Below are 26,119 nucleotides of genomic sequence, written 5' to 3'. Positions count from 1 at the left end.
TTTTTTTTTTTGGTTCACAAAGTCTATGTAGCTGTATTTCATAAGCCCTTTTCAATCAATGTGGTTTCTTTCCTCCTCGGTTATGCCTTTAATGACATGTTTTTGCCTCTCTGATGCTTGGGTAACTGGAATCAGAATCCGCATAAGGCAAGCTCTACCGTAATCACTTTGAGTTCAATAAGGAAGGGGATCTTTACAGGCAACTTTGTTCCTTTTTTCTTAACGGGATTAAGAAGCTCAGCTCTTTAAATTCTTGCATATAACATTGACATTTCCAGGGTGTGTTTGGACCAGGGAGTTCAAAGAGAAGGAATAAAAAAGAAAAGCCAATATGACTTTGTTTTTTACCTTGCTGGAGGAGCTGTTTGTGCAAATCGCCTATAAGCTTATTGACCTGAATCTTTGACTCCTTGTTTTCTCTGGATTTGGCTGGAGTGGAGACACTGATGGAGCACTGATAGGGCTGATTGAACAGCCCCCAGCTTTGCTTGGCACAGACCTCCCTTCCCTTCTCCGCCACCTCCCCCTCCCTCCACATGACATTATCGTTCCTTGGCAAACCCTCTGTTTTCCTGGATTCAGTACTTTATTAAAAAAAATTTATTTTAAAATCAGTAGGTTTTTCTTACATAAGTCATTGAACAATGCAAAATGAAAAGTAATTCTTTTCAGAAGATGGAAAAAGAGGAAATAATAGTGTCCCATTTGTATTTTTATCTCATGAGATTGTAAAAAAACATACACTTTGAGACATTGAGTGATATGACCGTATCACTCTTTTACAGCCATCTTAAAATCCCCAAAACATAGGTTTTGTTTGGAAACAGATTGGTTTTTTTTTTAAAACCACAGTTGTTGGAAAAATGAGAGAGAATTTGAAGGAATTCTGTTCTTAGAGGAGAGTCAGCATTTTCTTGGTTTTGATGGAAGCAGGGGGGTACAAATTTTGTCCATGACTCACTGTTCTATATGTAAAGCATCAGATAAAGCTTCTGCCTACCTCATCTCTGATCCCAGATATACCATCATAACAATTTCAACAAGATTAAAATAATTTTATGCAGCATGTGAAATGACTCATGATGGTATCATTTATATGAGTCACATATAATACGTGCTACTTTTTTGCATATGACAAACTAAATTCATTGTTCTTTGTGTGAGCTGATCAGCAACAGATCTTAACCGCACAACCTGCTAAAGATATTTTTTGAGACATATTATAACTTAGTAAAATATGTAATTACCTAATTCTTTTATAATTTCTGACATAAACTCATATTGTGATAAAAAGCCTATTTAATTCTGTTTCTACCTGAGTATACCTGTATAAGGTGTCAGGAGATGTTTGCCTAAGTTGTACTTATATTCTTATATCAGCATCATTGTTGTAAATAGTAAGAATTGAAAATTAATATAAAACCAAACTAAATTTTTCCATTTAGAGAGACTCCCTTTTTGGTTTTGAGTTTAAGATTTTTCCAAGTGCAAGAGCATTTTCTGACCTGTAAGATTTAGTGCAGGTTTATTGTTCTCCCTGTAATGTTAAAAGTCAGAAGAAGAGTAAGAGCTCATTTAATATCCTAGTATTTTATATATATAAAGCTAAGCATCTAGACAGTAGGAGACATCTGCATTACTGATTGACTTTTTCACTTTTAATTTAAATATTGAATTAATCAATTTTCATTTTAGCTAAGTAATGAGCTACTTATATGTAAGCTCTTTTTAATTTCTACACTTTCTCAGTGATGTTTTGGGTTGAATAAAGAGCCCATGTTTTTTGAATGAAGTAGGTTTTGATCAAATTGTATTTATGTAAATAGCTGTTTTACATTAAAAGTATATTTATTTCAATTTTATTTTGCCTAAATTTTTATTTGAATCAAATTCATGCATTCATGTTTGCCAATTATTTATATGTACTAACTCTTAGTTTATATTTCTACTTCAAAGAAAATTAAAAGTATGAATAGCATTAGGGATGTCTGGGTAGCTAATTTATTTTAAACATATGGAATTTATGTAGTTGACAACCCTGAATCTGATTGTTGTTCATATTATGATTTGAGATAAATGTTGTTATTTTGAAGTAGCCCTGTTGCCTCTACCTTTATCCTTAAACATCATAAATGATTTAAAGACAATTTCTTGGTTCTACACTTGTGTTTTTTAGGTTTCAATCAAACAAGATTTTCAAAACTCTTAACCTTCTCCTGTTATTATGCAAATTTTCTCTCAATGTTTTTGTTATCATTTGAGAAGCAACTGTTTGCCCATCCATTACCTGATGGGATAATCTTTATCTCCAGTAGGCCTAAACATAGAATGTGTAAAGAGAAATGTAGAAAGCTGTGGTATGATGAATTTAATTATAGTAATAAAGTCAATCACCTTTTTGTTGTTCTTGAAAGGTCAGGTAAAAATAACTGAGTGTGTGGCACCAATAAAGTAAATACTGATAACGAATGCAGGTTGCTGTTTCAGCTTCTTTTTTTGTAGTTCAATAAGATTCCAGAGATTGGCATTGAGACAACATACCAATTATAGTAATTATAATAATGGTAATAACCACTTTCATTTTCTGACTGCTCCTGAACATCAGACATCTTGCTGTACACATACCAACTCTCGTCAACTAACTGCCCTACAGGGTAGATGCTCTTTTTACCTGTGGCTTCCAGAGGTTCAATAACTTGGCCAACGTCACAAAACTACTAAAGGTTAATACCAAATTAAAATTTGCATTATTGATATTTAGTAAAAATATAGAACTGATTTTGTTTTCTGACGTCCATTCTCATATAATTCTTGTAGAAGGAGATGAACACATGTGAAGAAGGCTGGACGTATGAAGTATAAAACTCACTTTTTCAAGGTATTTTTACCCTGGCATTCTCTAATAAACACTTATTAAACCTGTCAGTCAAAAATTAGGATGTATACAAAACGAAGATATAATAAAAAGGCTAAAGTAAAATAAATTAGGGTGTACTTAAAATATTTCTGTCTTTTGGCGCCTCTTTAAAGAGTTTCTCAATACAAACCAGTTTGCAGTAAGTAGAGTTGGCATTTTGATATAATACAAGGGGCTATATTGAAAGCTCTTTGGACTCATTATACTAACTGTGTTATTATGTTACCCTGTTTTGGTGGCACACAATAAGGCACAGTTTCTCACTGCCTGTTTCTTGTGATGTTGTTTTCAGGTAATTCAAAAGAGTCGTTATACACCAAAATGTGTGTACTTGGGCATGATCCAGTAATAAATGGCAGGAATGTTTACAAATCCATCAAAACTATTTGGATAGGAATTTCAGCCCTGTAGAAATGTTTGCAAAGTGAACTCTTTCAAACAGTTTGACCTTAACACAAAATAAGACTAAATAAAAAGCGGAGAAAGGAAGGAAGGAAGAGGGGAAGGGAGCATTGTTTGCAGGGAAAGCTGTGGGCACTGTGAAAACTTTTCACTTTTCTGAAGGAAATGCAGTTCAACAGATGGTATGAGTGGAAGTGAGATAAACATAGGAACTGGAAAAGTAAGCAATACATTCTAACAGGTTCTATATCAAAGATCTGGAGAAGGAGAAAGATTAGACAAGGAACTGTTCTGAAACTTGACAGTGGCTGTATCTTACCAAGTCCTTCGTGCATAGCTGAGATGGAAAGTGGAATTGCACAGACAACAGGCTGTGATTATATTTTTCTGACAGTGAGAAGGGAAGGTCTTTTAAGGATTCTTTTTAATGATACAGATTTATCAAAGTGGAAGTCTACAGTACAGATAGGCAAAACGCTTTGCCCCCCTACCTATTTTTAAATGGGAGTTGATGTAATTTCTATTGTTGCCATAGAATTAGCACAAGACATTATATTTTGGGTGTTAGATAAGCTATATTTTCTTTTCTTTTTTTTTTTCCACTGTAATTATGGTCCAGGCTAGAAAACCTATCCTACTGGATGTGTAACGTGGGTATGTGTGAGTACCGTATATGACCATGCATGTATAGAGGGAGAAATAAAAAATGTTCTCATTTATTAAAGGTAAAGGGATCTAGTAAGGGAGGACAAGGGACTATATATATAAGGGGTGGAGATAATGCTAAGTTGGGGCTGATGAAGGAAGCAGTGTATTCATTCTCTAGCTTCCTTATGGTAATGTTCATCGTTCTAGTGTGAAAACTATTCACCGGCATGCATCTGCCTCACTTAATCCTTGTGTCCTGTGTTCATATATCCTGTTCTAGTGGCTGACTACTAAAAGGAATATACCAAGATCCAGTAACTCACTCAAGAAACAACAATTCTACAAAAATATGGAATGATAATAAAAAAAAAGAGAGAAAAAATAGCTATGTCCTAAGGAAAATCCGATTTAGAAGAGAATCATGTGTTTCCTCCACCATACTGGCAAATGTGCTGGGGAACTTTTAAGTTGGTCCCCCAAAGTATCAGATCATTAGTAAAGGAGATGCATTTTGAAAAATTATGCAATACGCATGATATCTTTTGTTCACACTTACTGCCAAATAAATATGAGATCAGTCATTCTGCTTTTTAGTTTATTTTGTAATCATTTAATTATTTTTATATTGAATGATAGACCCAGGACAGTTTGAAACAGTATTTGACACTTCTGAAACCTGAATAATTCAAATAAATATGAGATGTTGCTTCAGAATTCTGAGGCTGGCTTGACAGTGGTTTCTGGATACCTGAGCATTCTGGGCAGTGCCATTTATTTGAGCACAAAAGCACTTTTGACGTTTACTACAGTTACTGCTCAGTAGCAGATTTTTTATGAGATTAATGAAGCTTGAGCTTCTGAACCTTTCACTTGTACAGACTCCTTCCAAGGCCCTGCACCTCCTTTTGCAATTATAAGTTTGTATTCTTTTTAAGGAGGCCCCCCCAAACCCTGAAGGTAACCCGTTAGTACCTACAGTGAATATGCATAATCTTAAAGGAAACAACAATGATTAAGAATGTTACGTTTGGTTTCAACTCTCTAATTTGTTGGAAAACTTTCAATAAGATTCCTAAAAAGTCTTTGAATTTATATTAGATATCTGAATTTTAAATCTGTTATAATTATAGCGTAAGTTGCCCTTAGCCTAAAGAGACCACAGCTATTCATGAAAAGCCTGATTTTGAAAGCACTGTTAAAAGTTGAAGCAGAGAGGGAAAGAATTTCTCCACATTTCTGAGAATCCAGAATATGTTGTGGGTACTATCTATGTTTTTCTGGTGTTATCACCAGCAGCCAAGGACCTCTTGCTGGTAGTAAGGGAGGGGTTGCTGTGGAAAGACCTTGTGGTAAAGAGTCTGAATGGGTCTTGTGATAACATACTTGGGACTATCCCCAGTGTTGGAAGCTAGATGTGAATCTGAGTCAGGATGATGCGGACATGACCTTGGATATTTTTTCCCCCACAGATATGGAAACTACATTAAGATTAGGTTCACCTATAAAAAAATGTGGCCCTGGAAGCAGCAACAGGACTCTGCAGCTTACCTTCCATTGTCCAGAACTTAGTCCTATGGAGTGGTCCACCCTAAAAAGAAAGTTGGCAAATATGGTCTTTACTGTCTGGTGGCCACATGCACAACTCTAAATTATGTTACTATGAAAGGTTTTCAGCTTATGTAAAATGCATAGTTTTTATTTGCTTTGCATGATTATTGGAATAATTTGTGACTCAAAGAGTAGCAGTAGTCAGTGCATTCAACATACACATTTTATCCAATCCAATAATATTTATTAAGCACCTGCTATATCAGACATTGTGAGACATGCTGTGGGTACAATGATGAGCAAACACAGGCAAGGCCCTGGCTGTCCTGGATTTTACATTACAGTGGGGAGGCAGACATTAATAAAAATCACACAAATGGTACAGGGTGATTTGACCTAGTGAAGAAGGTTAGAGAAAGTATCATTAAGAATGGGACACTTGAGTTGGAATCACATGCTGAATAGGCATTAACTAGGTAAAAAAAAGTAAGGGTTCCGGGTAGAGGAAACAGCATGTGGGTGGCAACAGCCTGGTCAGCATACAAAGAGAGAAGTGGGGACTGCAGTGTGAGCTGACCCAGGGAGAGACCAGGAAGAACAATGACCTGACGATAGAAAACAATACGGAGAAGAATGGCCAAGCAGTGGGCAAAAACAGGGTTTATCAAGAGAAATTAATGTTGTATTCCATTTGTGAGCTCTGAGAATGATTCATCGTTAGGGTGTTTGAACTAATGCTATATCAAGGGCATTCAGATATGGACCTATGCCTTTGTTAGTTGCTGTCCCAGAATGTGCATTTTGCATTGGCTACTTCTCTAGCCTTAGCATGTTGGACGTGTGGTTTGAATGAAAGTACTATTTATAATGAGTAGTGGAACACTATGGTAATGAGTGACTGCTTATTAATCATATTCTTAAGTGATGACAGAGTCCAGCAAACAGAAGGAATAGTCGTTTCTCGATGGCAGAACAACAGATCTGTAAACAGGGAAATTACAGTTCAGAATATCCTCATTTAGAGACCATTGGACATCATTGTGTCTCTTCTTTGGACTAAGAAACATCTCAGTGATATAGAATCCTCCTCTGACTGGAATGGTATTTTTTGAAGAGAGCTTTTTTGTGCGGCAGGGGGGTGGGGGGGGCAGGGGAAGAGAAAGGATAATAAGAAAAATATTTAAATGTAAAGTTTGAAATATATAAAATATATATTTTAGAAACATCTCAAAATAAAATGTCTTGTTTTCCCACACTTGCCTATATTTTTGACCCTTTCAGGTGCTCATTGAGAGAAATAATAGGAATAAAAATGTTGAATTGTATACTGATGAGAATTTGCCTTATTTTATCTCATATGGAAATTTCACTTATCTTACAAATCTTTAGTAAACTTAACCTTTGACAAAAACCCTTTTCACATGGAGGATAATATTTACACAGGAATAAATGTTCAGTTATTAATTCTTTAATCATGACTTTTATACTATGTAGTTGCTAAAAACATTAGTATTTTCAATACTTTTCTCTTGTGAGCTTTAATAAAATAACACAAATTACAGTAGTCATGCATTGACTATACAAATTGAGTTTCTACTCAAAATAACAAACTTAGCCCTAGACCACTGTTATCAACTCTTTCAGTATTATTTCCTCATCTGGGCTCAGAAAATTTATAATCAAATAAATGCTGATTCTATTCTTTTGATCTGTTTAAAATCTTTTATATTCTGGGATCTGATAAAGCACTTTGTTAAAATAATGACATGCTTTTTAGGAAAACCCCAAGTAAGTTCCAAGGAAATCCAATGCCTTTTTAAAAAAATAATTATATACTAAATATAACCATGCAGAACATGGAAATACCCACATTTTATTAGACATATCTAGTAAGTCAAAAGGAGACTTGAGTCAGATACCATGACAGGGATCCACAAATGTAATAGACAAATAGTTGAAATATTTAGATTTCCTTTTAAGTATTTTCATGAAGGGGTAACAATTGCATGTTTTATTTTGGTTTCTGGAGATATAACAGTGTTATAATTGGCAACATAGTGTTAACTTAACATGATGTTTTGTTTGTTTGATCTATAACCAAACAATTGTTTTAAGCCAAACAATATTGTGAAGCTATTAGGCAAAGCAAACACTACTGAGTCTTAAACTTTAATGTCCTCGTCCTTCAATATAGCTGCAGTTTTCTGTTTTTGACTGTTACAGTCCTTTAACCAAAGCTATCTTGTCTGATGATAAAACCATAAGTGTATGAAGCTCACACATTTTTCATCTCTTTTATGACCTTATCTTTCACACGCGGCTTCTGTGAAGGTATCCTAACTATAGGAAGCACCTGGAAAACATATGTGATATCTATTCTCTGATAAGCAGTTGTGAACAAGAAAGTAGATCTGTCACTTCTGAACTGTTCATTGTTAAAAAATACTTTGATGATTTAGCTGATTGCAAAATACATTATAGGGATGACTAACAGCTACAGTAACACTCCTACTCAAGAAAGTTCAATAGTTATATTGTACAAGAATTTCTGTAAGAGGTTAATATTGATAGGAACTACATGGATTAAAAGAGCAGGGTTCAGAAAGGCTGTTTGCTTGCATGACTGCTTTCAAACACTGCTACTATTTTGTGCTGAAAAAGTGACTGTCTCAGAATGTGGCGAATCTTTAATTTTTACAGGAGGGCTTAACTTTCAGTGAAAAGATGTTTGTTTGCATTTTTGAAATTATTTTTGCCTGGTAAGTACAGCCACTGCTTTTACCACCTTACCAACAATACATAATATGGTATTTAAAGGTACTGTTTCATGGGCTTCAAAGACTTTATTCTATTGCATTTCCCAGAGGCATTTATGCTGGCATTATATTGCTCAATAACACCTTCAATTTCCTCCTATAGGGCTCTCACTGATTCTGAAAACTAGACTAAGAAAAATGGAAGGGCCCACAAAATATGTATGATATCTTTTAAAAGAGCAACAAAAGAGTTTAATCTTGCAGTGGAAAACCATTAACTCCATAGCCATAATTTTAGAAATATTATAGATTTTGTTACTGCTTGACATTTATTCTGTTTCATAGTTTTATGAATTGGTCTCTGGATATATATATAGTGGTTATCCCATCAAATGTGTTTGTGCTTTGCTGAAAATACACTGAAATTTCTATTTAAAAGCATGTGAATAAATAATTTAGAAAGTAAATGAATAGATGTCAAATGCATTCCTACCTGTTTCTGTAATTCTTTTCCTTTCCTCTTTCTAACAACAAAGCTTTTGAAGCAATAGCTTAACAAATTTATTGTTATTATCATGGCTATTAATTATTCATGCCATTTTTCCTAAGCTACTCCAGGGTGCTGATTTCAAACACAGGAGAACCAAAAATGGATAGAAGTTAAAAAAAAAAAGGGGGGGGTCAATAAAGTCAATTCCATTCAAATCAAGAAGAAGCTGGAGTTGGTTTAATTTCAAAGTAAAGTTCTATTTATAAATTTTTCATGAGAATAGACATATTGAAAGGAAAGAAGCAAGTCTCTATTTTGATAAAAGAAATAGTATTTCTTAAAAGTAATTCAGATTTCATATTTGATTAAGTTATTTTTTAATCATTTCATTTTTCATTAGTAAAAAGATTAAAAATGAATTAGGTAAAAACATTACCATAAAAATAAGAACTAGTTTCCTGAGATAAAGTTAGAAGATGAATGGTCTAACTGTTAAAAAATGTGACATATTTTAGTTATTAAATAGAAATAATGTGCTGAAAGCAATTAATTAGCAAATGTAATGATATTGCGGTAGGTTATAGTAAAAAGGATGAAACCAAAATCTAATTTTCTACCTCGTCAGTGAGCAATCGTTATTGATCAAGCATCTGTAGTTGTAGTTGATTTTACCAAGTGCCAAGTAAAAAAACAATGCTTATAAAGATTAAATCCAGGGCCGGCCCGGTGGCGCACTGCTACAGTGCATTGCTTGTGAGCGCGGTGGTGCTCCCGCCGAGGGTTCGGATCCCACATACAGACCGGTTCCCGCTCACAGGATGAGCGAGGTGTGGGCGCGACACTGAGGGTTGCGATCCGTTGCCGGACACGAAAAAAGACAAAAAGGAAAAAAAAAAAAAGATTAAATCCATTAAACATTTTATTTTAATATGTAAACATAATGAAGAAGCAGGGCTTATATATGATAATGAGAAAGCAGCTATCAGATCACGTTCTGCTGTCTTTGTTGCTTGCTATGTAGTGGACTTTGACTGTTACATCCTAATAGGTTATGAGCATGGTCTTTGGAGTCATTCTAATCTGAGCTCAAATGTTGGCTCTGTTGCATAGTAGCAATGTGCCTGGGCATCTTTCCACATCTCTGCCTCTTGGTTTACTTTTTCTGAACTATAGGAATATTAATACATGGTATAGCTATTGATGTGATGTTCATAAAACATTTAGCAATAAACTTAATGCTCAGTAGTGCTCAAAAAATGGTAGCCATATTTAGGATTAATATAGAATCTGAGCTTGGTGACATGATCTATACCTTATTTATCTTTATGATTACAGCATTTGGCACATAACAAATATTGAAATGAGTATAAATTAAATTCTGACCTGCTTTGTTTTCTATACCCAAGTGTAGGCATATGGCATTCTTATATTTTATCTTCTTTTTGTTTTTTTGAATTCTTTCTTTAAGAAAACATGATCAAATAATTAAAATTTAAAAAAATTTTTCTCTCTCAGAATTTATTTGTACTACTTACCCAGTTTCATAAATAGCTTAAAATAGTTGCAAAATTTGAGCTGTTAATTGTGTAGAATTAACTATTTTTACAGTGCTTCTTTAACTAAATACTTTGCAATATTTATTTTCAATAGTTCTATTTATATGTAGTGCATAATTAAACAAATTAGAGCAAATTATATGATGAATCCAGATTATTAATACTGTGTATTGCTCCAGATGTTGGTGCAAATTCAAATCTAAGCTCTACGTTCTGATTTAGCAGTTAAATGACATTTAATGAAAGTGTCATATTACACTAAATTACTAGTTCAATCAAGCCCTTAATAGGTTGAATTATAATATTTTCATTTCCAGCGATTTACTAAATTTCTCTGTGCATCAAATGTCTGCTGAAATTTATAGTCATCTTTTCATTTTCTTTTCCTGGCAGATTCTGGATGAGAATGATCATGGGTAAATCTAGAAATCATGAATGAAGGAAAGGACTTCATTTAGTTAGCAATCAAACAGTAGAAGTATTCCTTGAACTATTTTCTCTTTAGAATCTTAATCTTTTATTTGGATCCTACTCTTGCATCACTGAACTGTCTAGTTTCACCACCTTTAAGCTGCCATGTTTCCTGCACAATAACTTAATTACTTTAGTCTTTTTTGAATGAGATTCTTTGGATAAATGGCTCTCATTTTTAATCTGAAAAATTGTTTCCAATCATGAAGCATCAGGATATTAAACCTACAGAGTTGTTTCATGCCTTCCAAAATTTGGCCATCCAAGACACTTCCATGGCACCAAATCTGGGCTAGTTGTCATACTTATGTGCTCCTGTCACATCATAAACTTTTTCTTCAAAGCATCCATCACACCAGGTTGCAATTTCCTATTCATTTGTCTCTGTCCTACTTTGGTCTGTAAATTATATGAGAAGGAATCATCTTGTTTTGTGTTCTCAGTGCCCAGTACAGTGCAGGGGACTCAAAAGGTAGGGTTTTAATGAATTGCAAAAGAATGACATTTATCACCTCTGTTCAATGGAGATGAACATTTATCAACTCAACTGAATCCTTTTCCTTAACTTCTAGTTTTGCAATTATTATGATTACTTCACAATAGATTCTTCCAAACATTATTTTCTATTTTTCTCATATTATTATTTTTTCTTCCAAATATATAATTTGCGTAATAAAATATTAGAGTAGTCTTAACCATAGTCTCACAAAAATTAGGGGGAAGAATGTCTGAGACAGGAGTTAGAGTGCTGTTATGGATTGAGTAAGGAGGAACTCAAACACAGGAGCTCTGACAAGGTGTGCTCATAGGAACTTTGTAAATATGTGTTGATTACTTGTATTCCATGGGTGTATCAGTTCCCCCACTGAAACGCCTCCAATGCTTCTCATTGCCTTCAACATGAAGGTAGAACCCCAGATTAATTATGTAGATTCTCCATGGCCAATCTCATTTTATACTGTTCTCTGAATGTCTATACCTTATGCATTCTCACTTGGAATTATTCATAACTGCCTTAGTTGTTGTTTTTACATCAGCGGTTACTGCTCTTATGCATATTACCTCTCTTGTCAACTAGGTTATATAGTTCTTAGCAGAAAGTGTTGGGTTTTTTTTCTTTTTTATATATCTCATTGTATCTTTTAAAATATGCATCAAAATGTTAATGATTGATTGAATTTTGCATAAAATATGTGTTTCCAGCAATGAAAATGTGATAGTAAAATGCAAGAAGGTTTACTCCCTTATGTGAACATAAGGATGATGCAGTTAACCTCTGGATATAAAACTTAACTTTGCCAAATGGTTCTGCTCATTAATTTACTCTCTGTTCTCTGGGCCCTTGGAAATATATGATTTTTATTATTCAGGTGGTTCTCTCCTTGACTGGGGAATGGAGGGAAAGAGAAAGAATGTTTGGAAAGGATGGTAGACTGGCAGTAAGAAGACTCAAATTTAATTTTTAACCTTGTACAAACAGCTGTTTTTGGAAGCTGTTATGATGCTTCTCTATGCTCCACCATAGCCATACTGTCTTTCTTGTTGGGAAAAGGAGATATACATAAAACTGTGTCAATCTACCAGCCCTGTGATGCATGGGCCGCATTTATTGCTGGAGCATGTGATGATTTGGGGGAGGTGCAGAAAGTAATATTGTAGCTCTAAGACAATGAATAAATTACTTACCCAATTCATGCATCAATTTCCTGAACAATCAACTTGGGTGAGATGATCTCCAGAATCCTCTCTGGTACTCAAATCCCTATGTTTCAAGATTCATAAGGAAATAAAAAAGTGCTTGAAGGAATGGCACTCTTAAAAACTATAGGTTGCATTCTCTGCCCTTCACTTTTGGGGAGAACAATTGCCTCTGTACACTTTCCTGAATTAGCACCTGGAGTTAAAGGCCACTCAGTCTGTAGGAATGCAATCAAAAGGTCACTCATGTAAGTGGCAGATTCTAGTGTGAATTCTAGTCCCCATGAAAAATAAAGTGTTGGAAAGGTCAGCATTTCTCAAAATTGGGTCAGGTATTCCTGATGGTATTCAAGATTAAAGTGATACACTGATATTTTATTAAATATCATTGAATCAATGATATTGATCATTGGTGAGAAGGTTTTCAAATTTCTTTTGTTGTTTCTACATCAATGAGAATGTATCAACTTTATATTACCATGATTTAGATATTCCTCTTTACTTGCTATTCTTCCTTTCTAATACAAAGCAATGAGACCAGAGACTCAGTCTAAATAGACAGAGTAGCTAGAATTTAATAGTATTACCTGCATTTTTATTGAATCTGTTTTTATGATTACCTTCTATTTTTGGCATAGGATACTGATTTTCCATTTATAGCAGAGATAAGTTTTTGTTTTTAAAAATATATTGTTTGTTTTTTAAAATAAGTTATTGTTTTTGAAAAATTTTAAAATAGGTTATAGAAAGTGAGTCAGTTTAGAGAAAGCATTACACAAAATACTGCAGAAGTAGTGACTGGCCCAAAATTATAAAAATAGTATAAGAAGCTTGGAATTAAATGGAGAGTACAGTCATGGTCCCAGCAGGGAACTGATGACATGGTCAGTGGGTTTAACTACAGGGAGTTTAGTGAAGGGGCAGTGTACGAGGTGTGGGTGGGGTTAAGGGAACAAACAAGGATGGGAAACATCAAAGGGCTTGTAACAATGGGAAGCTGTTAGTATTTCTGGTCTCAAGAGGTAAGGGAGGGGATATGCTGAGGCAAGAGGGTGGAAGAAGCAGGAGGCAGCCACCAGACAGGGGCTGTAATTCTGTAGTACAGCCAAGGCTGGCAACCAAAGACCATCAAGGAGGAAGGGGTGGGGAATAAGTACTTGACCTCTCTCTCCTCCCACCCTCTGATCCTCTGATATGCTGACAGTGCCTCCATTTGCTGAACTCAACTGGAAATCATAGGATGAGAGAGGCCCAGTAGTGGAGACTTTGGAAGTCAGACTCCATGGGGCAGAAAGCATGGCAGAGAAGAAAGAGAGTAGAACGGGGCCAGCAAGAAAGGGCAAACAGAATATCCAGCTCACGAGAGACATTGTTTCTCCACTAGAGCTAACATTGCGGTTCCAGTCATGTCAGCCTGCTAACCACATGGCATTAGTTCAATGCTTATGTATATGCAGGAGTGATATTTAAAGTATTTAACAACTGGTACAGCCTGGAATCCGACCAGACAGAGAAGATACCATAAACCTCCTGCTGACCGGACTTCAATCCTTTAGTTTCTGAATGGCACAGGCAGGAGGAGGCTCATTACATGGTGGAGGGACCAGAGCAGGCAGAGTCAGGCTGGGAGACACCTGGCTGGTTCAGGGCTAGCAATAGCACAGTATTTTAAAGGCCATTAGAGCATACTTCTGTGTGCTGGCTGAGGATCAGGTCTGCCTGTGTCTGAGAAGCCAGAGCAGAACTCATACCCTGATCTCCGTAAGATAATTGGTTGGTGCAGCCATGTCCTTCCATGTGCCAAAAGGAACACAGAAGATTAAAACTCTTATGTTATTACTGAGCCTTTGTACCTTCATTAGGGTACTTGAACCTTGTCCCATTCTCTCTCTCTCTCTTTTTTTTTTTTTTTTTGGCCAGTAAGGGGATCGCAGCCCTCGGCACGGTGCGGTCTGCACCACCCTCAGCCAGTGAGCGCAGCGGCCATCCCTATATAGGGATCCGAACCCATGGCCTTGGCGCTATCAGCACTGCACTCACCGGAGTGAGCCACAGGGCCGGCCCTGTCCCATTTTCTCTTTTGTGAGTTTACTCTCCTTAATCAGTTCTGAATTTCCAAAAGGAACTATATTTTTCTGTACATATCCTACTGTACCTTAGATAGTTCCTTAAACATGGTAGATGCTCAATGAACATTTTCTGGAGAAAATTAAATTGGCACTCATTCTGATCATTCTGAAAGGAAGTGATAACTCAACTTCCAAAGAGCTTTTAATTCCAGACCTGGGGTTCAGTGGTGTGGTTTAAGTATTTTATTCTTTGTTACCCTCTAGAGCCAGTGCTCCTCTATAAAAGAAATCGAGTTCAAGAGAGCTGTCACTGGGTTTCTACATTCTCTCCCCTTACCTTTACTCCCATTTCTAAATGGATTCATTTTATGAAGTTACATGTAGAAATAAATATAAAATTTGTGTACTTCAAAGTTTAAAACTCATTAATGTCACTATAGTAATAATGATTTCCTGAAAATTTTGTGTTTTCTAGGTTACTTGGAGAATTAAAAAAAAAAATTAATGTATTTTTTTGTATAATCATATAAAAATTTAAATACTGTTAAAGATTTGGGAAGCTATGTGGAAAATAGTTATTGAATATTGTTTAGACGGGCAAGCAATTTAATTAAAAAATGTTAGCATTATTAGATTCAAGGTATAGTTGCCATGATTTTAGTATTCTTTTTATTTCTGTCTTCACATTTTCTTGTTATTCTATTTTCTGATCTCTATTACTATTGATAGCTAGATATTATTTAATATTTTAATGTGTATATTGTGTTTAAGTGAATTACTTTCCTTTAAAAAAGCACATACTTTGTTACATTATCACTAAAATGAAGGTACTCATAAGTTAGACTTTTACTTTTATAATGTGATTTCATTGTTAATTTATTTCTTCTTTGCCATAAATATATTTTTCTTAAAATATTGTATTTTTTCTTTTTTATGTGATAATGAAAGCATAAAATTGTGGAAACTAGCTGTACAAATATAGTTTTATGACTTTTTTTTGCATTGTGAAGAGTTGACTCACTGGCTCATTTCATATGCTAGTAATTTAATTATGGCCTTTTTATACCCCATTTCTAAATGAAATAAGACCAAATTTTAGCAAGCATAAAGCTGGGAAAAAATAAAAATCTTCAAAATAATCTAAATTCAACCAAAAAGGTAAATATGTCATACCTTAAACTATTTAATTTTTTCCTGCTGCATCTTGCCTTTATAGTAATCACAATTTGGAAACACATAAGTTAAGTTTTCCTGTATTGAAAATACTAGAAAAATTATATACTACCATTTGGTTTTCCTCTTATATGAGGGCACTTCAAAAAAATTTATGGAAAAATAGAATTGAAGGATAACACAAATATTTCTATGAATTTTTTAAGATCCCAAGTATATATATTAATAAATCCAAAAGAAAATTTATGTGGAAATTTTCTTTATTGTTTATAGTATTCAACTTTATTTATTGATAACTAATGCTAAATTTCTTTATTATGAAGCCACAATAGACATAAAAATGGTTAATCATGGGTATTTGTCAGTATAATGACAATATATGTAACAAACCTGTAATTAGACATAGGATAAAGACATCTTTCTACAAGGATTTGAATCTCAAGTCAAGGACTTTGATCATTTCTCTTTCTCTCTGTTGGTGTTTTCCAGGTGAAGATGAAGGAATCCAGGAGACAGCCGAATCGGATGGGGACACACAGTCAGAGAAACCAGGACAACCTGGAGTCGAGACAGATGACTGGGATGGACCAGGTAGGAAAGAAAATTTAAAATTCAACCATCTGTTGCTACTATCAGGAATTCACATAGCTTTTTCTTAAAGTTTGGTTAGCTTTTGAAACTGTTACAATCTTCCAATCTGCTTTTTTTAAAAAAATGTTTTCGTGTGTGCTGGTTACATGGGAATTCAAATAAGCCTCATTATTTAAAGAAGATTTTTATCTTTTTGTTAAACTGTAAAAACCAAAGTATTACCTCTGCTTGAAGACTCCATTGTTTTTTTTTTCTTTCATATTCATTTAAAATTAGTCAATTCTAATTGCTTTATCTTTGAATAGGGAGTCTTTAAGCTACATCCAAATTAAAATTGGGCACAATTTTAAATCTTACAAAGAGGTAAGCAAACATGAAACAATACTTCAAAGAACTATCATTTTCAGTTTAATCATGTTGTAAGTCATAGACTGAACCTCAATACATATTTAGAAGTTTAGAAAAATTCATATCAAAAGATGCCCACCTTTGATTCAAAATTTTGACATTTTCATTTTTATGAATAAAATTAAATTTGATTTTTAGGATCCTGACATTTAATCATTTCAAGAAAAAAAATGATCCAAATAGTCCAAAACACCAACATAATTTTATAAATGTATTGCATTTGTAAGAGTTCTGTGGAATAAAACCTTTATATTTGGTGCCAAGTAATTTACAATTGATGGTATATTTAAAAATGGAGACTATTATGTCATAGGGTTTAAGGATATGAGCGAGTTTTGAAATAGTTTTAGCCATAATTTCCAAAGAAGTAACATTTTTCATTAAGAAAGATCCCTATATTTCAATCACATTTTCACCCTTGCATGACTTTGCAAATTGCTCTCTGCTGTGCGTGAAGAAGAGAGAAACTCCAGTGGTAATTTTCTGAAACCAGCAGCTGGAAAATATAATGCAAACAAAAATGAAGATACAGTATATCTGATTATTATGATGTCATTTCTAACGTTATTCATGATACACACAAATGTTTGTATTGTGTATACTATAGAATAATGCTATACAAGATTTTGGATGGAAATGTATTGTATTTAAAGTCCCACGATACCAGATTTTAAGAGTTTAAAAGAAAATGCAGACTTCTGCCATTTTTGCTTATTGAGTGATGCCCTGTCTTCTCAATGTGGGGAAGAATTCCCTTGAGAAAAAAAAAAAAAAAAATCTTTGGAAAATCTCAGTTTTTTCCTGTGGGTTATATTTTTAGCTTAAAAAAGGGGGTTAACTTTCTATTTTATAGTTTTTTATTCGTGGAATTAGATATGTATATGCTATTTAGAAGAGTTTTTACATTTAAAGTTAGATTAGATTGTCTTTTACGTTTGGCTGCTAGCAAAAAGGTGCATTCTGGCTTGTTGTCAAGCCAGAGTGGGGAGAAAATATGTGGGGGGCAGGTTTTCCTCTTTTTTCATGTCTGGGGTCCACAGCTTCCCCGGTGACTTGGGAGTAAGTAAGTAAGCAAATTTAGGGAGTGATGAATTCCTAAACATATGTTGCAAATCCAATGCCACTTTTTGCAGGAAGCTTTTCCAGAAATAAATTTGCATTACTGGCTAAAAATAGGGAGGACTGAACAAGGTAAAAAATGATGCTGTCATTCAAGATGAGATTTTTCAATTTTTAGTTAAATTTATTTTATATATTTGATTTAATGTAATTTTTAGGTACTTGATATTGGTGAAAATGTTTATACTCTTTTCTGGGGCACATGTGGATATGTTGAAACTTTAAAGGGAAAACGTATGTCTCTAAGCGGGTATTCCTACAAGAAAATTTGTTCTTCATGTATTACAAAATTGGTAGCAAATTTTTCTTCATTGGTGTTTAGCAAAAATAAGGGGCCTTATTTTGAAACCCCCTGAATTAATGAAGTTGATTCATAACAAAAGAATATCTTTTAAATATTTATTAATTTTTAAACTAAAATAATCACTGATTTCCTTCAATCAGGACCTTCAGAAGAAAATATGGGGGGTATTCTTGTACTTTTGCTATTGCATAAATAGAAATTACTTTAATATCGTTATCCCAATTTTTTTATTCATGAAACAGTATTGGCACTTTCCAACTGTATTAAGAAGGGAAAATCGTTCAGCTTTCAGTGACAGTTTCCAAACGTGATAGAAAATGGACTCTGGATTTCAAGGGTTTAGGTTCACCTTCTGGATTTGCCACTCACTAGCTGGGAGACTTTTGGCAAATTGCTTAACGTCTCTGTACCTATTTGTGAAATACAGAAAATAATATTAACAACTCAGAGAATTAAATCAAATCATACACATAAAATAGTAATAGTCATTATTGTGGCTTTGGAATTACTGTATATTGAAGCAGAACCTTTTAAAATTCTACTCGCAGTTTTTAGTGCCCAGTAGTATATCTGATTCAACAAAGGGTCAATTTTTGTAATACAATGCATTTAGTTTTGAGTTTAACTACAAATTATTGTTTAAGACATGAGGTAATGAGCCCAGTGTGATTTCAAGGTCTCCTAATTTAAAGTCCATCCCTTCTAGTCCTGACAGTCACCCTAAGAGAGATGTTTTTTTCTAAAAATAGATCAGAATCAGAGGATGAGCAAATTATCTAAAGAATTTGAGGCATAGAGCTGACATCATTTAAGATGGATCAGGATTTATCTAATTTTTAAAGAGTTTGATTGAAGACGACTCCACAACCTTTCTTGATGGCACAATTCAATAATGAATCAACTCCTGTCTGAAATGTTCTATTTTTATCAAATGCAAATTCCATAGTGTAAAAATGTTCTTCCTTGTTTGTTATTCAAGTAAAAAGTACATTTAGTAATCAAAATTGCTCACACCTTTGTTAGTGTTATGGCTAGGTGGAACTTAAATAATCTTTAGGAAAATTAGCTTATGTGTAAATATTTATATGATGAAATTCTTTAATGTTTACATGTTTGTGACTCATTTAAATATCCTTCGAGTTCCTATGACTCTTCCAAAGTTTGAATGGAAAGCTGGACACACACTAAGCTAGTAAGGTTCAGGCCAATATAAAAGTCATTTCCTCATTATTTCAGTATTTCACACATCTATTGTTAAATTTCATTGTTCTTTCCTGCCTTTAAAAACATTACCCTGATTCTCCCTTGCTTGAAAACTAATTTATATAATACCTGCTGTTCACTGTTCTGTCTTTTCATCTGTATTAGCCTATATTTTACTTCTTTTTAAGTAAATACTGCTTCTTTTCTTTTATCACCTTCACAAGTTCTTCAGTTTGCCAATATTCTTATACACTTAATTATTCAATAAATGTTTATTATGCATTAATTGTACACTAATAATTGTGAAAAGTTCTAGATAAAAGTCCAGAGGTGTGGCACAATGTTGTCCATACTCTCTTTTTTGTTGTTTCTGTTTTTCGTTTTTATATATGACGCTTTTTTTTCCCCTAAGTAATGGACTTTATTTTTATCATAGTTTTAGGTTTACAGAGAAATGGAGGAGAAAGTACAGACAGTTTCCACCACCCCCCCAGCACATACATAGTTTCTCCTATTATTAACATGTTACATTAATGTGGAATATTTGCTACAATTATGAACCATTATTTGTCTATTATTATTAACTCAGTTTTACATTAAGGTTCCCTCTTTGTGTTGTGCAGTTCTATGGATTCTGCTAAGTGCATAATGTCATGTATTCACCATTACAGTGTCATACTAAGTAGTTTTGCTGCCCTAAAAATCCACCCGGATCCACCTGTTCAACCCTCCTTCCTTCCTACCTTCCCAAAACCCTGGCAACAGCTGATTTTTTTTTTTCCTATTACCTTAAATGTTTATTGTTTCTTTGTGTTAGGAACATTCAAATTTGTCTCTTCTAGCTAATTGAAAGTATACAATAAATTTTTGTTAAGAATAGTCACTCCACAGTGCTGTAGACCCCTATTCCTCCTATATAGCTGTATTTAGTATTCCTTAACCAACTTCTCTCTATCCCTCATCCCCTCTCTCCTTTCCAGCCTTTGGTAACCCCCATTCTACTCTCTACTTCTATGCGATCAACTTTCTGAGCTTCCACATATGAGTGAGAACATGTGGTATTTCTCTTTCTGTGCCTGGCTTACTTCATTTAACATAAGGTCCTTCAGTCTCTCCCACGTTGCTGCTAATGACAGGATTTTGTTCTTTTTTTACAGATGAGTAGTATTCCATTGTATATATTTACCATATTTTTGTTATCCGTTCATCTGTTGATGGACACTCATTTTTTTTTTTAACATCATTTCTCTCCTTTAGCCTTCTTTAATTATTCATGTACTGTATTTAGGTCACCAATGCAATCACTAAGCAACTCTTAGCGTTGAAAGTAGAGCATTGTCCAAACTACAGAAGAAAGTGTACAAATTTTAGAGTCATACAGATCTGTGTTTGTGCTTACATGCTGCATTTATGACCTCGTGATTCCTGGCAGGTTAAACAGCTGAGCCTCACTTTATTCTTATGTTTAAAATGGGAATAATAATAACTACCTTGAAACATTGTTATGGGGATGAAAGTTGAAAGAGACGATGTATACGAACTAGCATAGAGCTTGGGAGAGTGTGGTACTTGCTCAGGACCTTCCTCTGCCCTAGGACTGAACTTGGTTAAACAGTTTTTGCTCTGTCCTCTCAGACTGACCAATGGTTGGAATGTTGACCTTATTTTGAAAATAGTGTTTACGTCCCTGGCTCTTTCTTTTAAGAAAATCACTAGAACCACATTTCATGGACAAATTCTGGAGTGCAAACTTATGTAGTTAGATTTAGAAGGAGACTTAGGGGAGAGAATTCAGGTAAATCCTTGTAGATCCATCATCTACCTCTATGAAATAATGCATCTGAAAAGTCTCATCTTACTTATATCAACTCTAAGTATGCCAACTCTCTGAATTACCTTATTATAACATGGTTAGTTCTTTTTGTACTTGGGAATGGTGAATAATTTGATTTCTCTGGTATGATATTGAACAAATCTGCATCTTAACATAAGGCTTATGGTAGCTATAACTGGAATTTCCAAGAACTCTAATAAAGGAAAGTCTCATGTTGCTCAAATGTACAAGTGAGGACAGGTATCCCTAAAATAATGAGTATTAATGCAAACATACACAGATATAAAATTTTGAGCAAGCAGTTATTTAGATTCTTTGACATAAACTTTTCCAAGTAAGTATGTACATTTATTTAAATAGATTTTGATATATATATATATGAAAAGCCTTGTGTCATTTCAGTAAAAAATGAAGTAAAAAGTAAAACTCTATATTGATGATTTGATGAATTAATAGACTAAAAGTAGGAATCATTTTTGTGTTATACATTATTGAACTTCAGAACTTGTTGCTACATTGATAAATGGAAATCTGAGTATCCATCAGAAGTAAATTATTTTTGGATAGTATCATGAGTGAAAAGACCAGAACATCTCCTCTGTTTACATCTAGGCTCTACTACTTATTACTTGTCTCACTTTGAGCAAGCTATTAACACTCCAAGGCCTTAGTTTTGATGTTTATAAAATGGGGCTAATAATAATAACTACTTCATTAATGAGATTTTGCATGTAAAGCATGGAGCTCAGAGCTTCATAAGTTCTTAATAAATCGCTCTTAATATTACTTTTACTGTCATTTTGGCAGTTGTGCTTTAGTAGCCATTACATGTCTTACATATAAGTCCTCGTTAAACATTAGTACAGTGAATTAATTTTGCAAAATGATTTTGCTGTGTAAAAATCACCATAGGATTATGTTAACTTTGTTTTATTCTACCTGGTTGAAACATGATTCAGGTAAAGCACTTTTAATGTAAATAAATTTTCAAAAATAAATAAATAGGATAAAATCAGACAGGTGTACTTGTTGCATCTGGGCTAAAAATTAGTCAAGAAATCTATAAATAAGTTGCCTCATACAGTTGCTGTTCAACATTATGGATATGTGCAGATGATTGGGTAGATCTGCTTTGTGCCTTAAATTAGACTGGGAAGATGGAGAGTATTTTACAGAAAGTGGAACGGTAGCTAGAAGACCACTGTGAGATAGAAGCACACACTTAATGATACATTTTTTTTTTCCCCACCCTCTTTACTAGTCCAAAGAAGGGCTTGAAGATTACAGTTCTGATTTCGTTTCCTTTTTGATTGGGAAAATGTGGTAGATATAAGATCTGGGAAATGCCATTTGAAGTAAATTAACAGAAACCTATGAAACATAGTTAACCATAGATATAGTCTGACAGTGAGAAGAATATTGTGAGAAGCGGAGGAAATCCTAGAATGACTGTGTATTACTCTGACAGTGAATTGGTATTATCTCTGCTATCAGATAATGCAGTTATCATTAATTTTCACATTTGCATTTCAATCTTTGGAAGGAAATGACTCTTGCCGGATGAAGATAAGAGCTCTGTACCACTATAATGAACCATCATTTTATCTCAATGCTTTGTGTCCATATGAAAATGAGGCAGGGAAGAATGTGTGTGTGTGTGGGGGGGGGGTGTATGCAGGAGGGGGGGTCAGAAAAATATTATAACAAAGTGTCAAAAATTGCTATAGACTTTTGAGCCCTTTATGACACGAGAGGGGGTAAAAATAAATCTTCTGTAGTGTAGTTAAGTGGATATCGGATTAAAAGATGAAAGCCTTACTCTTTGTAGAACAGAATGCCAAATGAACATAGTAAAAAATGTTCTCTTTATCTTATTCTCTTAGTCCAGTTTGCACTCTTATACAGAATTAGGACATGCATAAACTCAATTTGAAAAAAACAAAAACAAAAACGGGGTTTGGATCACTGTTTGGAAAGATACTCAACTTTGAGTCATAAAGAACTGCATAAAATATACCATTCATTATTATTATTATTTATACTTCTTCATCTTTATAAGATTTGGAATTAAGGATATTTAGATAAAGGCTTGTTTTAGAGTTTGCAAACACCTAATTTGTTTACACAAGTTTAATTGAGAAATTCAAGTTAAATGATAATGAATTCGAGATTAATTTTCTTTGGACCTTTCCTTGCAATGACCTTTTCATCAAACACAGTACTGGAAAATAAATACAATGTCGAATTATTTATAAATATATCATGGTTCCCGAAATATATGACAGCACATTCTTTTCAGCCCTACACCCTGCCCCATGGCAAAATGTACTAATCGACTGTTTACAGAGGAGCTTTCTTAACTAAACTGCAATTTCTACTCTCTTTCTACAACTTGTGATTGAGGCTATTATGGGTTGAGCTCTGTTCCCCCCAAATTCATATATTCAAGTCCTAACTTCTAGTACCTCAGAATATTCTTTGGAAATAGGATCATTGAAGATATATTTGGTTAAGATAAGGCCATCCTGGAGTGGGGTGGGCCCGTTATCTGATATGACTGGTGTTCTTTCAAGACGGGAAACTTTGAAGACAGACATACAGACAGGGAGGAGCCTGTGTGAAGATCAAGGCAGAAATCAGGGTGATACTGCTGTCAGCCAAGAAAAGCCAAAGACTGCCAGCAAACCACCAGAAGCTGGAGGAGAGGTATGAAACAGATTCTTCCTTACAGCTCTCAGAAGGAACCAACCCTGCCAAAACCTTCATCTTGGACTTCTAGCCTCCAGAACTGTGAGACAATACATTTCTGTCATTTAAGCCACCCAATTTGTGTTACTTTGTAATGGCAGCCCTAGAAAACTAATATGGGAGCCTGGAGTTAGAGAAGCATCATGTGAGCAGTCGCTTGTATGCTTGCCAGGCATACTTCTTACTGTGATTTTTAATTGATTTTAAATACATCTCAACCAATGAAATATATTCACACACAAAAATATATTGTTTCTATGGAAACTATGTTAAAGCCTTCTAAAGACTGGATAAAGGAAAACCACTAAAAATTTAGGTGTGGGGAAAAATAAATTAAAGAATTTTAGGGTAAATCATTAAAAAAAAATTGCAGTTAAATAGCTTTGCAAAAGCTTTTACATCCTCCTGACTCTATTCTAATGAAACAAACTAGTAATTCCAGATGCAGCATTTGAATGTTTATGCAAGTGGGACACCAGTCAGTCTATACGCAAATAAAAGGTCAGATCCTACATTAAAACTTTGATTATTAAATGTGCTTTTGTATGTTATAAATTAAAAAATGATGTTTATAATGATATTTTAAAAACAGTTCCATGGTTTGGCTATTTTGATTAAATGACTGACTATCCACCCCTGTTGCGTCCAATAATAAGGGTTTTCCTGTTCTCTTTCCCACTGATCCATAATTCAGCTTAGAATTTTGTTCAACAAGGCACTCCAGGAGGACACCATCAGACAATAAGAATAGGCATATAAGAAATACCTTTGCCGTCCCTCTTATAATCTCTTTCATTAAAATATATGCATTAAATATTTATTTTTGGCAGATGGATTATTGGCATTGATTGTTTCTCTTGACCCAGTACTGTGCCCTGAAAAGATACCCAAAAATGTGATTGACTCTTATATATGTAAAGCTAAAAGAAACACTAGATAGACCTCATAATTATTTGTTTTTATTTTGTCTGGTTCAAAAATGGGCTTCCGTTAACTCAGAGGGATAAATAAAGGTTAACAGTGACATGCATTTAGAAGTAGTTTAAAGTACAGAAAATAAAAATAGGTGCATAGAGATAAATACATTGATGTTAATGTGCCATAAATTTGGAACTAAATTCCTGGAAGACTCTTTATAATGTTGATTGGGTACACGAGATAAAATAAAGTAGTTGGGGAAAACATTCATATATTCAATTACATATTAAGAATCAAATAAATGCAACACTCTGTACTGGGTCCTAATATATACAGCTGTAGAAATACAGTATAAAAGCCTGAAGATATGGTAGGGACATGAAACAAAAAATAACTTTAAAATAACTTAGGAAAGTTAATGGATTCTAGACTCAGACTAGTTTAATATAGGAACACAAATTTCTCTGGAAGCATATCACTAAATTCTGAAGTTTGGACAATTCTTAGGCAGAAATAAGAGGTAAATGTTAATGAATAATTTGATTAATGAACAGTCATTTCTTTTAAATTTCACCATTTCAACCTTTATCTCCTAATAACTTTGGTTTACCGAATAGTTTATTATTTTTCTGATGTTTATCACTTTTAATGTAATGGCTATGTTAAATTTGATAATAATACATTATATAATGTTGTACTATACATTTGATATGGGTTAGAAGTATGCTTTCCCTTTCTTTCCATTATCCAAGCAGATAACAGCCAATATCTCTTGTTTTAACCTTTGTAGCACATTTGGACCTTAGGGATTATTATATCTTTGTCTTCATAATAAACTCTTACACTAGTTTCTAAGATTGATAATTGGAGCTTGCAGCTCATTCATGCATAAGTGTAATTTACATATATTTGCCAGATCTTGTGCTTCTTCCCCTGCACCTTTGCAGACTCACGTTGAATTAATTAATTTAATTAGTTCAAACATTTATTGAAGAAGAACTATGCACTAGGCATCAAGGATAAAAAGATAACTTAGCCTTAGACTACCTTCAAAAAGCCCACAGTACAAAGGAGAAGACAGATAAGTGATGAGATAATCAAAATACATTGCTGTGAATACAGTGGTAGAGGAATGTACAGTGTGCAGTGGAAGCAAATGGGAGGGGAAGGTCATCTACTGCAGTGGGGACTGGGTGGTGGAGAACATGCTGATGGACCAGCTTGCAGGGAGGCAGGAAGGAAGGGTTGCTGCTGGTGTTGGTGGTA

At 34.1% G+C, this 26,119-nt stretch overlaps 1 protein-coding gene across 1 annotated transcript in view; it reads left to right on the top strand.

Moving 5' to 3' along the window:
• Positions 1-26,119, top strand: part of ZFPM2 (zinc finger protein, FOG family member 2) — a 408,841-nt gene that overhangs the window by 38,332 nt on the left and 344,390 nt on the right. The window contains exon 3 of the mRNA XM_008574052.1: positions 16,218-16,319. Coding sequence (XP_008572274.1) covers positions 16,218-16,319 — 102 coding nt within the window. The remainder of the gene's footprint in view (positions 1-16,217; positions 16,320-26,119) is intronic.

This window comes from Galeopterus variegatus, unplaced genomic scaffold (genome assembly GCF_000696425.1).
Source record: "Galeopterus variegatus unplaced genomic scaffold, G_variegatus-3.0.2 Scaffold991, whole genome shotgun sequence".
In the NCBI taxonomy this organism is placed as follows: domain Eukaryota; kingdom Metazoa; phylum Chordata; class Mammalia; order Dermoptera; family Cynocephalidae; genus Galeopterus; species Galeopterus variegatus.
This window is presented reverse-complemented; position numbering and strand designations above follow the sequence as displayed.